The sequence below is a fragment of the Pseudochaenichthys georgianus genome, chromosome 5, assembly GCF_902827115.2.
Source record: "Pseudochaenichthys georgianus chromosome 5, fPseGeo1.2, whole genome shotgun sequence".
NCBI classification, from domain to species: domain Eukaryota; kingdom Metazoa; phylum Chordata; class Actinopteri; order Perciformes; family Channichthyidae; genus Pseudochaenichthys; species Pseudochaenichthys georgianus.
In genome coordinates, this window is record NC_047507.1 from 2,573,456 (window position 1) to 2,589,661 (window position 16,206).

The 16,206-nt window shown below is 43.4% G+C and overlaps 1 protein-coding gene across 4 annotated transcripts in view; it reads left to right on the plus strand.

Moving 5' to 3' along the window:
• sox13 (SRY-box transcription factor 13) overlaps positions 1-15,044 on the plus strand; it is a 60,913-nt gene extending 45,869 nt beyond the window's left edge. For all 4 annotated transcript variants that reach the window (XM_034083216.1, XM_034083218.1, XM_071203042.1 and 1 more), the window contains exons 10-14: positions 2,947-3,065; positions 7,451-7,532; positions 8,284-8,454; positions 9,467-9,683; positions 12,116-15,044. In XM_034083216.1, the coding sequence (XP_033939107.1) occupies positions 2,947-3,065; positions 7,451-7,532; positions 8,284-8,454; positions 9,467-9,683; positions 12,116-12,401 (875 nt within the window). In that variant the 3' untranslated portion in view covers positions 12,402-15,044. The remainder of the gene's footprint in view (positions 1-2,946; positions 3,066-7,450; positions 7,533-8,283; positions 8,455-9,466; positions 9,684-12,115) is intronic.
• The last annotated feature ends 1,162 nt before the right edge of the window (positions 15,045-16,206 follow it).

The following is a 16,206-nucleotide window of genomic DNA, read 5'->3' on the forward strand; positions in this document are numbered from 1 at the left end:
ACTCAGGTCTTGTACTTGAGGAAAAGTAGAAGTACTCATGTCTTGTACTAGAGTAAAAGTAGAAGTACTCAGATATTGTACTTGAGTTAAAGTAGAAGTACTCAGGTCTTGTACTTGAGGAAAAGTAGAAGTACTCAGATCTTGTACTTGAGGAAAAGTAGAAGTACTCAGGTCTTGTACTTGAGGAAAAGTAGAAGTACTCAGATCTTGTACTTGAGGAAAAGTAGAAGTACTCATGTCTTGTACTTGAGTAAAAGTAGAAGTACTCAGATATTGTACTTGAGTAAAAGTAGAAGTACTCAGGTCTTGTACTTGAGGAAAAGTAGAAGTACTCAGATCTTGTACTTGAGGAAAAGTAGAAGTACTCATGTCTGGTACTTGAGTAAAAGTAGAAGTACTCAGATATTGTACTTGAGTAAAAGTAGAAGTACTCAGGTCTTGTACTTGAGGAAAAGTAGAAGTACTCAGATCTTGTTCTTGAGTAAAAGGAGAAGTACTCAGATCTTGTTCTTGAGTAAAAGGAGAAGTACTCAGATCTTGTACTTGAGGAAAAGTAGAAGTACTCAGGTCTGGTACTTGAGTAAAAGTAGAAGTACTCAGATCTTGTACTTGAGGAAAAGTAGAAGTACTCAGGTCTTGTACTTGAGGAAAAGTAGAAGTACTCAGATATTGTACTTGAGGAAAAGTAGAAGTACTCATGTCTGGTACTTGAGTAAAAGTAGAAGTACTCAGATATTGTACTTGAGTAAAAGTAGAAGTACTCAGATCTTGTTCTTGAGTAAAAGGAGAAGTACTCAGATCTTGTTCTTGAGTAAAAGGAGAAGTACTCAGATCTTGTACTTGAGAAAAAGTAGAAGTACTCAGATCTTGTTCTTGAGTAAAAGGAGAAGTACTCAGATCTTGTACTTGAGGAAAAGTAGAAGTACTCAGATCTTGTACTTGAGGAAAAGTAGAAGTTCTCAGGTCTTGTACTTGAGGAAAAGTAGAAGTACTCAGGTCTTGTACCTGAGGAAAAGTAGAAGTACTCAGATCTTGTACTTGAGGAAAAGTAGAAGTACTCAGATCTTGTACTTGAGGAAAAGTAGAAGTTCTCAGATCTTGTACTTGAGGAAAAGTAGAAGTACTCAGGTCTTGTGCTTGTGTCAAAGTAGAAGTACCAGAGTGTAGGAAAACTCTGTCACAGTAAAAGTCCTGTATTCAAAATGTTCCTCAAGTAAAAGTAGAAAAGTATTCTCATCAAAATATAGTGAAAGACAGTGAAAGTAGTCGTTGTGCAGATTGGTCCATCTCAGAATAATATATATGATATGTTTTATAATGATTGATCATGAAAGTGTTCTCAAAGCTGGTGAAGGTGCAGCTAGTCTGAAGTACTTTGTAGACTGCAGGGTAGCTGGTGGATTTACTCCAGGTGGAACTAAAGTCTGATTCAACACCTGATTATATTTCACATCCAGATCTGTGAAGTAACTGAAGGCATTAAATACATGTAGAGGCTCACACACACTAACCTCCTCAACGACCTTTCATACAAACATGCAGCCCATAGGCTTCATTGGACAAAGCGGGAAAACCCCAGAAATAAATTACGAAAAATAATAAAATGTTACAAAATTCTACAAACACAAGTCAATAGATAAGTGTTAAATTAAAAAAATACAACTACAGCATCACTCCAAATAGAAAGGTCTTTATGTTTCTTTTAGAAATACAAAGCGATCTTGCCTTCCTAATACCCAGAGGTGGTGAGTTCCACAGTGCACGGAGCAAAACAAGAGAAGACACTCACTGACGCCGTTATGGGACACATCAGGCACATGTAAAGGAAAAGCAGTGGAGGACCTTATTGATCTGGCTGCTACATGAACGTATGTTTGGTGAAGCAAGGTCACTCAAGGCTTTCAAAACCAAATGAGAAAATACATGCAGTGCTTGAGACACTGGTTTGTCACAGGAACATGGTCTCCTTCATGCTGATACCATTATTATAGAACAACTGGTACGTGATATGCTAAGGGGGCGGGACATCTCTAAGCGGTTGACCAATCACAACCAAGCTGGCCAGCGAACCAATCAGAGCAGACTGGGCTCTGGTTTCAGACAGAGGGCGAAAGGATGAGAGCTTTTTGGACATTAAAGCATGGAGACATGTCATGGTCCCCTTTAATGAGCGCCATCAACCACATCGGCGGTTCACTCAGGAGAGACGGTTTTGATTTAAAGATATACATATTTATTGCAAAGATACACAAATGAATGTAAAGGTGATTTTGGCGATTAGGCCCCGTTGTGCAGGAAGTATCGGGAGGGGAGAACCGATCCGATGAAACCCCACTGGTGGTCGTGAATGGATAGTGGGGTTAGTCTGAAGGGGAGGGGCTTAGACTCCTTAGACCCTGGATTCAGAGGGACGGGAGGTGGAGGAGGATTGCGTAGAGTCGCCTGAAATGACAGCTGTCGGAGGGGGAGAGCAGACTTAAAAGGTTTGGCAGAGCGCTACGATAGGCTCTTGGGAATAGAGCGAAGTGATTGGTTAAGCTGGAGAGTGGCGCCCCCGATCACTTATTGAGAGGAGAGAGAGTAGTACATGAAGAGTGAAGACGGTCTTCCTGGTTGACCTTCCGCTGAGCTTCATTAGTTCACCTCCTAGCAGGATGTATATACCGAGGAAGCGGAGGCTATACGTGAATACATAATTTACGACAAACTATAAGCTGCACATTTATGTAAAGCCCTATTCTGATTTCAGTTAGACGAAAAGGCATTTTGGTTGCATTGATTTGATTCGCAGACGACGGGCAAATTCAAACGAGAAAACCAATCAATCAAAAGAAGCCAAAAGACGTGCAGATTCAAATCAACAGCATTGAAGCATTATTCTACACAAACATATATTCTTCATGTATATTTTTATGTTCTTCCATTGACCTGTGTTATTGTTGTTAGGTTTCCTTGGAGACGGAGACGTTGTCACCCAGGCGATCCACGACGCCCAGCAGCTCCTGAGGGGCCACGGCAGCCGAGAGAGGGACATGGAGAGAGAGAGGGATGTGGGAGCGAAGATGGTGAGCTGATTTAAAGACGATCATAGTGCCGCCGAAGAACTGTTCCAATGTCCAGCGTACTTTGAATTCTACCGGGTGTTTCTCAATCTCGAGGACGCTTGCTTGGTAGCACATGTCTTCCGAGTCACTTCCTTCAGAAGCGAGGCAAGAATCCTTCCTGGCATTCGGAAAACAAAGAGTGGAACAGGCGAGCAAGTGTGCAGGTGTGCGTCTTATGAGAGGCCCCGCCTTACATGTTCAGCCACAGATTTGGGGAAATTGGTCCGTGCGCAAAGCATTGTGGGGATTTTAAGACCGCCGGGCTCGGTAGAATTCAAAGTATGCTGGACATTGGAACAGTACTTCGGCGGCACTCGATGACGCAGTATGCTTGAAATAGTGGCTCTGGAGCAGCTTTACTCGACATTGAGAAACACCCACCGAGCCCGGCGTACTTCGTTTGGAGAGATTTCGAGGCTGCACATGAGTAGACTCTGTGGTCTTAAAATCCCCACAATGCTTTGCGCACGGACCAATTTCCCCAAATCTGTGGCAGAAAATGTCAGGCGGGCCTCTGCACACTTGCTAGCCTGTTCCACTCTTCATTTTCCGAATGCTAGGAAGTATTCTTGCCTCGCTTCTGAAGCAAGACTCGGAAGACATGTGCTACCAAGCAAGCGTACTCGAGATTGAGAAACTTCTGCTGTTCCCTTTAGTGTTTACTTCCTGTCTGTCTTCTTCTGCTGTTCCTGTTAGTGTTTACTTCCTCTCTGTCTTCTTCTGCTGTTCCCTTTAGTGTTTACTTCCTGTCTGTCTTCTTCTGCTGTTCCCTTTAGTGTTTACTTCCTCTCTGTCTTCTTCTGCTGTTCCCTTTAGTGTTTACTTCCTCTCTGTCTTCTTCTGCTGTTCCCTTTAGTGTTTACTTCCTGTCTGTCTTCTTCTGCTGTTCCCTTTAGTGTTTACTTCCTGTCTGTCTTCTTCTGCTGTTCCCTTTAGTGTTTACTTCCTGTCTGTCTTCTTCTGCTGTTCCCTTTAGTGTTTACTTCCTCTCTGTCTTCTTCTGCTGTTCCCTTTAGTGTTTACTTCCTGTCTGTCTTCTTCTGCTGTTCCCTTTAGTGTTTACTTCCTCTCTGTCTTCTTCTGCTGTTCCCTTTAGTGTTTACTTCCTGTCTGTCTTCTTCTGCTGTTCCCTTTAGTGTTTACTTCCTGTCTGTCTTCTTCTGCTGTTCCCTTTAGTGTTTACTTCCTGTCTGTCTTCTTCTGCTGTTCCCTTTAGTGTTTACTTCCTGTCTGTCTTCTTCTGCTGTTCCCTTTAGTGTTTACTTCCTCTCTGTCTTCTTCTGCTGTTCCCTTTAGTGTTTACTTCCGGTCTGTCTTCTTCTGTTGATTTCTCTGACGTCCAGCTCGCTGTCTTTTAACCGCTTTCCTTTGTGTTGCGCTCTCTTTCTTGACCGGGGACCGGTTAGCCATCATGACTCCAACGTTTCGTGATCTCCACAAATATAAAAATGAATAATCCAAAAGCATTTCATGATGTGCTCTGATGGAGAAAGCTAATGTTAGTTGTCGACAGCTGCGGATTGATATGACTGCACATAGTCCCTTGATCCCCCTGTGATCTGTTAACAAGTATTAACCACCTCTGAAATGTCCAAATTGACCAATCACAATCGAGTATTCAACTAAGCCATGTAATAATCTTTACTAACATGTGCTTGTCTCTATATTTGATAAGCTGACGATGTTAAAATACCTCGTACAAGCCCACGACAAACAATTATCCTTTTAATGCCATTGTCCAGAGTTTGTAAAGCGAATACCATCTGACTGGATGTGAGGAAGCCCTCCCAGTCCGTCTCTGGTCCTCCAGCTGACTTCTAGGGGTCTAACGGGGGCTTTAGAGTCTGGCTTAGGGTTTCAGGGCTCTGTGCTTCTCCAGAGGATTCAGAGGCTGCAGAATCTCCCAGCTGCACAGAAGCACATTGTCACGGCTCAGTATGACCGGTGTTGCCTTCTGGAGAGTAAACAGTGTCTGGAAAAGACAAAGAAGTTATGTGTCTGTTGTTTCTATTCTTAGTCACTGAAAAAGGGTGTTCAGTATCCCCTGACAAAGATGCTGCTAGCGAGTGCTGTTGTTCAGCTGTGTGCGAGTGCAGTCATGCGCTGCAGTGGAAACACAGTATTTGCACACATGACACACAATGTGACCACATCTGTGGTAAAAGTACATTTACTCGAGTACTCGTACGAACTACTTTGACCTACTTGAGGATTTCCATGTAATTCCATGTCCCAGCAGAGACATGAGACAGTAGAGACATGAGACAGTAGAGACATGAGACAGTAGAGACATGAGACAGTAGAGACATGAGACAGCAGAGACATGAGACAGCAGAGATATGTTCCAGCAGAGACATGAGACAGTTGAGACAGTAGAGACATGAGACAGTAGAGACATGAGACAGCAGAGACATGAGACAGCAGAGACATGAGACAGCAGAGACATGTTCCAGTAGAGACATGAGACAGTAGAGACATGAGACAGTAGAGACATGTCCCAGCAGAGACATGAGACAGTAGAGACATGTGACAGCAGAGACATGAGACAGCAGAGACATGAGGCAGCAGAGACATGTCCCAGCAGAGACATTAGACAGCAGAGACAGTAGAGACATGTCCCAGTAGAGACATGAGACAGCAGAGACATGAGACAGCAGAGACATGTTCCAGTAGAGACATGAGACAGCAGAGACATGTCCCAGCAGAGACATGAGACAGTAGAGACATGTCCCAGTAGAGACATGTCCCAGTAGAGACATGAGACAGTAGAGACATGTCCCAGTAGAGACATGAGACAGCAGAGACATGTCCCAGTAGAGACATGAGACAGTAGAGACATGTTCCAGCAGAGACATGAGACAGCAGAGACATGAGACAGTAGAGACATGAGACAGTAGAGACATGAGACAGTAGAGACATGTCCCATCAGAGACATGAGACAGTAGAGACATGTCCCAGCAGAGACATGAGACAGCAGAGACATGTCCCAGCAGAGACATGAGACAGTAGAGACATGTCCCAGCAGAGACATGAGACAGTAGAGACATGAGACAGTAGAGACATGAGACAGTAGAGACATGTCCCAGTAGAGACATGAGACAGTAGAGACATGTCCCAGCAGAGACATGAGACAGTAGAGACATGTCCCAGCAGAGACATGAGACAGCAGAGACATGTCCCAGCAGAGACATGAGACAGCAGAGACATGAGACAGTAGAGACATGAGACAGTAGAGACATGTCCCAGCAGAGACATGCGACAGTAGAGACATGAGACAGTAGAGACATGTCCCAGCAGAGACATGTCCCAGTAGAGACATGAGACAGCAGAGACATGAGACAGTAGAGACATGTCCCAGCAGAGACATGAGACAGCAGAGACATGAGACAGTAGAGACATGAGACAGTAGAGACATGTCCCAGCAGAGACATGCGACAGTAGAGACATGAGACAGTAGAGACATGTCCCAGTAGAGACATGAGACAGCAGAGACATGAGACAGTAGAGACATGAGACAGTAGAGACATGAGACAGTAGAGACATGTCCCAGCAGAGACATGTCCCAGTAGAGACATGAGACAGCAGAGACATGAGACAGTAGAGACATGTCCCAGCAGAGACATGAGACAGTAGAGACACTAAATATGAAGGTGAAATCTAGCAGAATCCTATTTAACTAAAAGATCCGAGTGCTCTGCCTTCAGAACATCTTGCACTTGTTGTTCTACTTCTCCGTCGTCTATAAATTAGCATTACGTGTTGTGTCTGGCCCGCGACTGTGAGAACCATGGCTGTTATTCTTTGTCCTGCTTCTTGTAAAAATTGTCTTCTATTCTGGTCCTGGTTGTTCGTTCGGAGGTGGCTGATACTTTGCTCTCGGCCTGGCGGAGGACCAGCTGTCGCAGCGCCACAAAGGCCTCTGAGTGGCATTGAGAGAGCCACCTGCCCTGGCTCTTTGTCCAACACTGCGCTCCGTGGCTCTCCTCCATTATCACTCCGCATCTCTATCGCCGCTCCAACAAACACCGATGACTGACCTATTTCGGTATCACACTCCACTGGATGAATAATGTTTTACAGCACGATAGACATTCCCATTTCTCCTCCCTCGGACAATACACACGGTTCTTCCTCCTCCATGTCATGTCCTTCCTTTGCATTTCAGCAGCAGCTGATATGCAGAGCGTGCCGTGTCTTCACCTTAAATAGCTCTCTGTGAAACACATCGAGCATCGGGTCATCTGTTTTACTGCAGCAGAAATTCAAATCTTCCCTTTGTGCTCAGTGTGAATACGTGTGTGGCTCAACTGCGTGTCTGACTCCATTTGTCTTTTGTATGTCTTCAGGAGTATAAGGAGTCTCCTCGGAGCGAGAGGGTTTCTCACGTGGAGAGAGGAGGTGAGGAGCACCTCAGCAGTGATTCTGAGGGTAGGTATCCCTGAAGGAGCCTGACTCAAGAAGATAGCGTTCTCCATGCATGTGTTTATGTACAACCTACTATTTCAAAATAGCAGTTATTATCGATGGCTCAGAATATCAGATTGACATTTAAATAACTCCACCTCGAAGTTCAGCTGTATCGGAACAGTTCAGCTGCACCTGGACGTGTGGCAGAAAGCTGAACGTAAGGTGTGCAGAACTGAAGATGGGGGATGTAATCCTAGCCTCGTGTAATAGAGTTGTGCCGTGATGACGGGTGTTGTTGTAGGCCGGCCTGTACGTTAGCTTCCTCGACACAAATCTTCATCTTCACCACTTTGTGATGTTCCACGTGTAAATGCAATCGGCGAGGTTATAAACAAAGCGTGTTGCTAAGCTAAATGCGGCTAATGTTCAGGGCGTCAGTCGTCTCTTTTAGTCATTTGTTAACAACCGTTGTCTTTATGACGCAAAGAAGCTCCTTGGGTTTGACTTGAATCCGTTTTAGCAGGCTTCGTAGAACATATAGCATACGGTACGTTTGAAATATCACCATTTTAAGCTTACATTTGTTAATTTTCTCTGAAGATTGGAAATGTGAAAAGCGACTAGAAATATTCAGTTTTTACAGTTTTTGGATTTGATAAAACGTGAAATGAGTACGATTTAATAAAGAAAACACACTTTCAGAGCAGGTGGAGGGGTTCAGAAGACCCATCCGCTTGCTCTGCTCCTGACTGTGGCCCCCTCTCTCTTCTAGGGGCCCTTCCCAACTCTGTCCCAGGAAACTACACTGAGACCCGCCCCCCCCCCACCTCCGCACACATCAAGAGACCCATGAACGCCTTCATGGTTTGGGCCAAGGACGAGCGGCGGAGGATCTTGCAGGCGTTCCCCGACATGCACAACTCCTCCATCAGCAAGATCCTGGGTCAGCACCATGTGGGAGTGGGGGGGGGGGAATGCGCCTCTATTCTGAGACGCTGTCTGGCACATGGGAGGGCACGGACAACCACCTGCCTGTCCTCCAGACACACACACACACACACACACACACACACACACACACTGGCATGAATCCCTTTTCTTGGAGCAAACATTTACATTCCATTCTATTGTGGAGCTTGTTGTTGGAGCAACCTTCACTCAGACACACACACACACACACACACACACACACACACAAATGCAAGTGATGCACATTGTAACAATGTTGATTGCCGCACTACCTCATGTCAGTTTGACACCATATCTCCAGTGGTTTATGACTCTGGATGGATCTCTCGATGTGTTGCGATTTAGTGCCCAGACATTTTTATGGTGAAATGTATCCAAGCCCAACACGTGTCTTACTCTGCCAAACATCCAGAAAGTGAACCATCACATGACGTAGAAAGCCAGCTACTATTACTTACTAATCCGTAGAGGCTGATGAACCTTCCGGCGATTGAAAACCTCCTGTGTCTGCAGTGTGAACACTAACTCTATCCCTGTGCGTTAGCGCTAGCAGCAGTTAGTTCTCATTCTCAGATTGTATTTTGTCTCTACCTCGCTTGCTAAATATTGGCATCTGCCATTGAAAAGATATGTATCGGACATAAACTGGCCATGTTAACTTTATGTTGCACTCGCACTTCTATTGGCTAGAGCTCCAAAACATTTTACATGATAGGCTAAGGGGCGGGACATCTTCAAGCGGTCGACCAACACACAATGCTGCTCTGTTATGGCTCTGGTTTCAGACAGAGGGTGAAAAGAGGTGCTGCAGCACAGGCAGAACGAGAAAAAGAAAGAGCTTTCTGAACATTAAAGCATGGAGACATGTCCCAGTAGAGTAGACAAATCCAGACCCAACCTATCACTGAAGCGTGCTACTGATTCACGTGCTGCTATAAAAGCCATTTGCTCTCCCTCATCCTCTTTGTCCCGATGTGTGTCTCCAGGCTCCAGGTGGAAGGGCATGTCCAACCAGGAGAAGCAGCCTTACTACGAGGAGCAGGCGAGGCTGAGCCGGCAGCACCTGGAGCGTTACCCCGACTATAAGTACAAACCCCGGCCCAAACGCACCTGCATCGTGGAGGGGCGGAGGCTGAGGGTGGGCGAGTACAAGGCCATGATGAAGAACCGCAGACAGGAGCAGAGAGCCACCTACACACACAGGTACAAAAACACTGAGTGTGTCGGCCGTGGGGGGACACCCGAGACCGGGCAATGTCCCCGGGGAATAAAACCGGGGAAAAGTGAAAAAAAGTGTCCGAAAATAGGCACTCGTGAGGCGGGCAGAGTCCCCTGTCAACTCCCGTTACATTCCTCCATTTGAACGAAAAACTTTTACGAGAACCAGGCTGGGGGGGTCAAAAGGGCTTGACCAAGGCCGACCCAAAGTGCACGGTGGTCGGACTCATCACCTCCGTGACTTCCATCAAACGAGTCCTTCGGTGGGCGGGAACAAACGCGTCAGAATGGTCACTTCCTGTCCTGACAGTGGAGGTGTCCTGAGAGTGGAGGTCTGCAGCAGGCTCCCACGGTTCAGTTCAAGTTGACGAGAGGCTAAGCTTGGCTATAAGCTGCGACACGTTTTCTATGAGCAAGTCCATCCTGAAGTACGATAGTTTAACGATATTTAATAAACAAAATCAACATACAGTAACTATAGGGACAAAACGGAAACAGAAAAAAGGACAGCACAAGCTCACCCTCTGTCATCCGCACTCGACATGAAACAGGTGACCTGAATACACAAACCTCACCCATGTGACAAATAACGGAAGTGCTAAACAAATACAAATAAAAGGGACGTAAACAAATAATAATAATACAAATAATAAACTCAGGCTAAGTAACATTGTGGCTCCTACACTGAGACTTTACTCCATTGACTATTCTATTTTAATTGTATTTACTTTTTTGCACATTGTCAAAATATCCTTTCGCCTCTATCTACTTGTCTTTCATCCTTTCTTTATAACTAATGCTGTTGATGTGTTGTGATTTCAAAAAGGTGTCTGTTGTCATCTGGCCGGGGACAACATCTGGAAATTAGCATGTTAGCTATGCCCCATTTACTGTTTTTTGTGAATGGGGTCTGTCCACAACACTATACACAAATAAACTAAACTATCTTGCACTATTTTATCAGTTGTATTTGTTCTATGTCCTATATTCATGTTGCACTGTTGGAGGAGCCCGTGACTTCAGTGTGTCATTGTCATATCTACACTGTAGCCATACTTGTCAACCCTCCCGATTTTCGCGGGAGACTCCCGATTTCATAGCCCTCTCCCGGTTTCATATTTCTCCCGATTTCTGACAAAATCAGATTTACTGAGGACTGTTTCCACTCTGACTTTAATACAGCTACACCATTGTTTGGTTTCCATGGTAACACGTCTCTTTAGTAGCACGCGCAACTGAAAGTCTGAGAGGGGGAGGCAGATAGTCACAGAAAACAGAACAAGAATCGACAACTCTACCCTCTGCTCACTCCTATCCAGCCCACACATAGGCACCATCAAGGATGCTTCAGGCAGTGCACTTACAACTACAATAAGCTTCTTAATGTTAATCTAATACAGCTCCGGCAAGTATGACTGTAGCTAATGTGCAAATGATAATAAAGCCTTGAAACTTGAGGGTTCTCCGCACCTCCACAAACTAGTCAATTCATAGTTCCCAAAGCGTGTCTTTTATTCGAGAAGACACGGAGTGAAGAATAACAGCCCGACTGAGGTCTCAATACTTCCTGCCGCCATTGTTTAGCTAAATCCTCCGACTAGTGAAGCTGCAGCTGTGGTTGGTGTTGAATGTGTTTCTGTTTCTCCCTCCATCTCTTTCTCTCTATTGAGAAATAAAACATCAATAACAGGATGTCGCAATGGCCTTCGACTTTATCGCGTTACTCAAATACGTTTAAATGCACCTTGGGAGTTTTATTTAACTTTCCCTCGCAACTTTTCAGTACAAAAGCTTGTACCTTTTGTTGCTAACAGAATAGCAGAAGTGTTTATATTCTGCACTGAATAGTTTGAAGCCTCCTTCATAACATGTGTTTTTGCATGTCTATCCATTCAGTTTGAACCCGGTATTTGTGCACAGTTGCCGACAAAAGTTAGTGTAAATATTAGTCTTATGATATTATTTGTACAGTCCACTGCTGGATGTGTTGGATTGTTTATGATCCAAACACTTCCAATAACTTTCAATAACTACACTTTTTTTTTTTTTTTATTCGAACTTCCCAACATGTCTTTATCGAACAATATGTTTCTTTGTTTATTTCTTTAAAGGACAGTGCACATTAATCAACATTGCTGTAAACGTGCCAGTATTAGCCAGCAGGCACATTTTCAACTGTTGTCCTTGGCAACCATGTCATTTGATGGTGTTTAGCCGTTCAAAAACATGATCATCCTGATAAAAATAAATAATAATAATTCACGTATTTCTTGATATGCTTATTACCTACACTTAATGTTTGTATTCTACGCAAAGTGCATCTGTTAACGAACTACTTTTTTTTTTTTTTTTAAAGAAACGGATTGAAGGTGATTCCTCCCACAGATTTGTTAACGAGTGTATTTCCTGTCTTTCAGTCAAACGGACCCTCAGCAGCTCCACTACCCTCACAGCGAGGGTCCGTACCCGGGTGCTACCGGCTCAGTTTCGGTGGCGAACCTCTCCTTTCACCCCGCGCTGCTGGAGCATTACCTGCCGCAACCCCCGCCCACTCTGCGCCGAGCCGAGGGCCAGGCCACGCCCACTTCCCTGCCCAGAGAGAGGGAGAGGGAGAGAGAGAGGGAAAGACCTCCGTACAGCGAGGGGGAGGAGAGCGATGGAGGGGAGAGGAGTGAGGGGGAACTGGTGCTCCTCACAGACTGAAATGGGGGAGATGGAGGTGAGGGATGAGAGGAGGGAGGAAGGGTGATCTTCTGTCAGAGAAGAAGAAGAAAGGAGAAGAGCTATTGAAAATTGAAGACACGTCATTGTCACACCCTTGTAAAGTAATTGTTTTTAGTGACCTACACACATACAAAAAGGCAAGCTCTTATAATTTCCCTTCATTGACATGTCATCGGTTACTTTGTTTCGTCATATTTGAAGGTATAATGTAGAAAGTTTATCCTTTAATCCCCTTAGCTTCTTGTGTTCCTCCCCGTGTTGATTGTTTGCATTCATCGGAGGAGAGACTTACGAGCATCCCTGTTTTCACCTGCTAGATTTGTAATATGTCCGTGCTGCCCCCTGCTGGTGAATGCCGATTATTACATAATGTAAACACCCCAGAGGAGTAGCATTTAACAAATGTAAGGCATCGGGCAGGTTGTGTGGATAATAAGCTAAATCTAATTTAAAAGTGAAGATTAAAGGTGTTTTTCAGCTATTTAGTGTTGCACTTCTATAAGAAATTGGAGGAACAAGTTTTAACTTCCAAACATTTTACAACACAAGACATTTGACTAAGTCATCTTGGGGCTTTGTTTGACATTTCTTACCGTTTTCTGACATTTTTCAGACAAAACGACGAATAATGGGCGGATTCATTGACAACAATTATGAAAAATAATTGTAAATTGCAGCACTAGCAGCTGTCAATCATTGCTTTACAGTCGGTTAGAAATCTGTGTGGTAAATGTTCCAGTCGAGGCAAGGCAAAGTTCATTTGTATAGCACATTTCATCAGGTTTAAAAAAAAAATGCATTCAACCAGGAAGAAAAACAGAATTCAATTATTAAAATGCTAATTTAAAGAATACAAACTTATTAAAATCACAGAATAAGTGACGCATCTAACATCAGACGGCCCATTTTAAAAGTGTCCTTTCCAGATAAAGTACACAAACGATCAATTTAACCCTCCTCTTCCTCATGTTCCCACATCATGCTGTTCAGTTTCGCTGTATCTGCTGTATTTGTGTTTCCATCAGTTGAACTCAGCCTCACCTGTTTTTTTTTTTTATACCTCTGTTTGCTTCTTTGAATGTTAATTGATTGTCGTGTTGAGCACCTCCTATCTGTCTCTCCGAATGTCAGGTGTTTGTTTTTTGCCACTTTTGAGATGCAGCACTGCAGAAAATATCCACATACTATACAGATATAAATGTTGTATGTGGGTATTTTCGTCATGTTCTTGGTACTATAGTGCATCAGGAATTGTTCCAAGATGTTTCACTGGAAATATTTAAAACAAAATTATAATTTTTTTGCAGTGACAGATCAATCGGCCTCCTGTTAGATTAAGGTGAAGCTCCATCTGTTGTCTTCTTAATTCATCTTTAATTTTCCTGTTCGACAGAGATCTAACCATATGTCACATGTTGTTCATTGTTAGGATGTAGCCTAACTAGCTAGAGTGGCTACAAAGACAGGGAAAAAAGGTCAAGTCATGGTTATGAGTTGTTGACAGTGCTACCCAAAGTGAAAGGATTGGAAATAGAAGCAGGAGTTTTGGGTGACTGACACAATGTTTAACTTAATGAGAACACCAACACCAAAATCATCCATGTAGTACATTGTTAGCTATGATGCTACGAGCTAACATGTTAGCTTGATGTTAGGCCCTATGTTAGCACTTAGCATACACTATGGTATTTTATAGCAATTACTGATGGTTGGAATCAGTGTATTAATGTTCATTGTCTTACAAGTATGCTAAAAACTTTTGTTGCTAAAGCATAAAAGTTTAGGGAATGTAATCGCAAGCAGTAAAAAAGTCAGGCTAGCTAAAAACGAACAGTCATCACAATTATGCTACTGTTTAAAATCCACCACCCTAAGTGACTTAAGGACCCAAATAGACTGATTTAGTTTACCTACAAGCTTTAGGGTTTAAATAAATCTTACATGAACTGTAGCTTCTATTGTGTTATTAAAATATCACAGTTTAACCTAAATGTAAGATGTAAAAAAGTGTTAATGACTAGCTAGCATCTGCTTGACCTCTTTCCATTTCATGTGAGGACGTTTTGGAGACTGTTTTATCCTAAAATCATTGTTGTAAGACATAAAAACAAGGACCAGGAATAAACTAACATCATTATCTTCACGATGTCTAGCTAGTAGCATGTTGCCATTAGCCTGTAGAGCTACTTTGCCTAGCTCTTCTGAGCACATGGCTAGTTTTAGTGTTGTTGTTCTCATCACGCCATAACCACAATGACCAATACAACCATTTAAATCAAACTAGTGTCTAAATAGCACTGGGTCAATCCGCCTTTAGCTAACTAGCTAACCGCAAGGATGACAAAGATACATTTCAGACATCAGGGTTTGGGTTCAGGACTGTGTAAAGATGCTGGATTTTGTGCAGAGATGGATATCAGAGGACAAATGTTTATCTTATTTTAGTGGAGATATGCTGAGGAGTCGCCTGTCTTTACCCCTGCTGATGTAAATATAGAAAGAGACTTTATTTTGTTTATAAGAGCCTGTGTAATTTAAAGGTGTACGTTTCTTTATGTTTTCAGAGTTTTGTGTTGTATTGTTTTTTTCTTTCTTGAAAGACAATAAATTGGTTGTGCTAAATGTGTTTGGAGTGAATTATTTGTGTGTGTGTTTGAGACAGGGTTGTGTGTTCAGCTGGTTCAGTAATTACTCTGCTTCATCACTAAGGTCTACCTGAGGTCGTTCCCACAGCAACACTCCGCTCTTTCCAGCTCATCCCTGCATTTAAACATTACATTAGCGAACAGCGTATTCTTCCATGCTGTATTTTCCCCTGAAGTCTCTCAGCTGGTAAAGAGCATGTCATATAAACTGATTAATAACATTGGATACGCCTTGGTCGACTGTAATAGTCCCTTTACTTTTTAACAAGAGCAAAGTGGACAGCTGTACTAATAACACTGATTACAGCCAGGGGCGCCGCCAGGGATTTTGGACCCCATGAAAAGATAATCACACTGTTGGGGAATATTTTCCAAGGCCCATAACTTTGACCCAGTTTATCAGTTCAAACTGTCCTGAGCACACGCACCTCGTAACCCTTGGCTGCTGTGCTCGGTGTTCTGTCTCCCTGTTCCTGCCTGTTGACGTCAGCTGATGGAGGTGTTATGATTTTACCTTGTTATGCAGCATGTTGATGATGCTCTCGGAACTAGCTAAACACACGGGTCTGGGGTCGAGTTCTTCAGAATTGACGTGGCAACTCTGCCGTGCAGTCAGATCGTGGCTGCTGTGACTTGTGATGTGAATTCTCCGGCCGAAAACATTTTTTTCTTAATCTTCTAAAATAGTTTGCGCCCCTGTCAGTCACGGGCCCTTAGAATCGTCCTAACTTTTCACCCCCTTACGGCACCCCTGATTACAGCTGCAGAGTGTTGTCTCACTGGAACTGATGCATCTCAATGTATTAGAGGCTAAGTGTAATTAACTACACGTGCATTTCCTGTATGAGATAAGCTCAATAACTTGTTATCAAAGTCACATTTAAATTTTCCCACCTGGCTTCGAACTACATAAATACCTGCAACACATTCACATGATTAGTAGCCGTTAATACTTTAATACTATGTGTGTTTTGTGCTAACTAATAAAGGGATACACTGGTCAATAAGATTTCAATTAAATATGACTCCATCCCAGTTTAATTCTTATATCAGGATCATATTCAAGTTTTTAAGTTATGTTGCATGTAAATGAGGCATCTTGCTATGTATGTACATTTGCATACATTAAGGCAACAGAC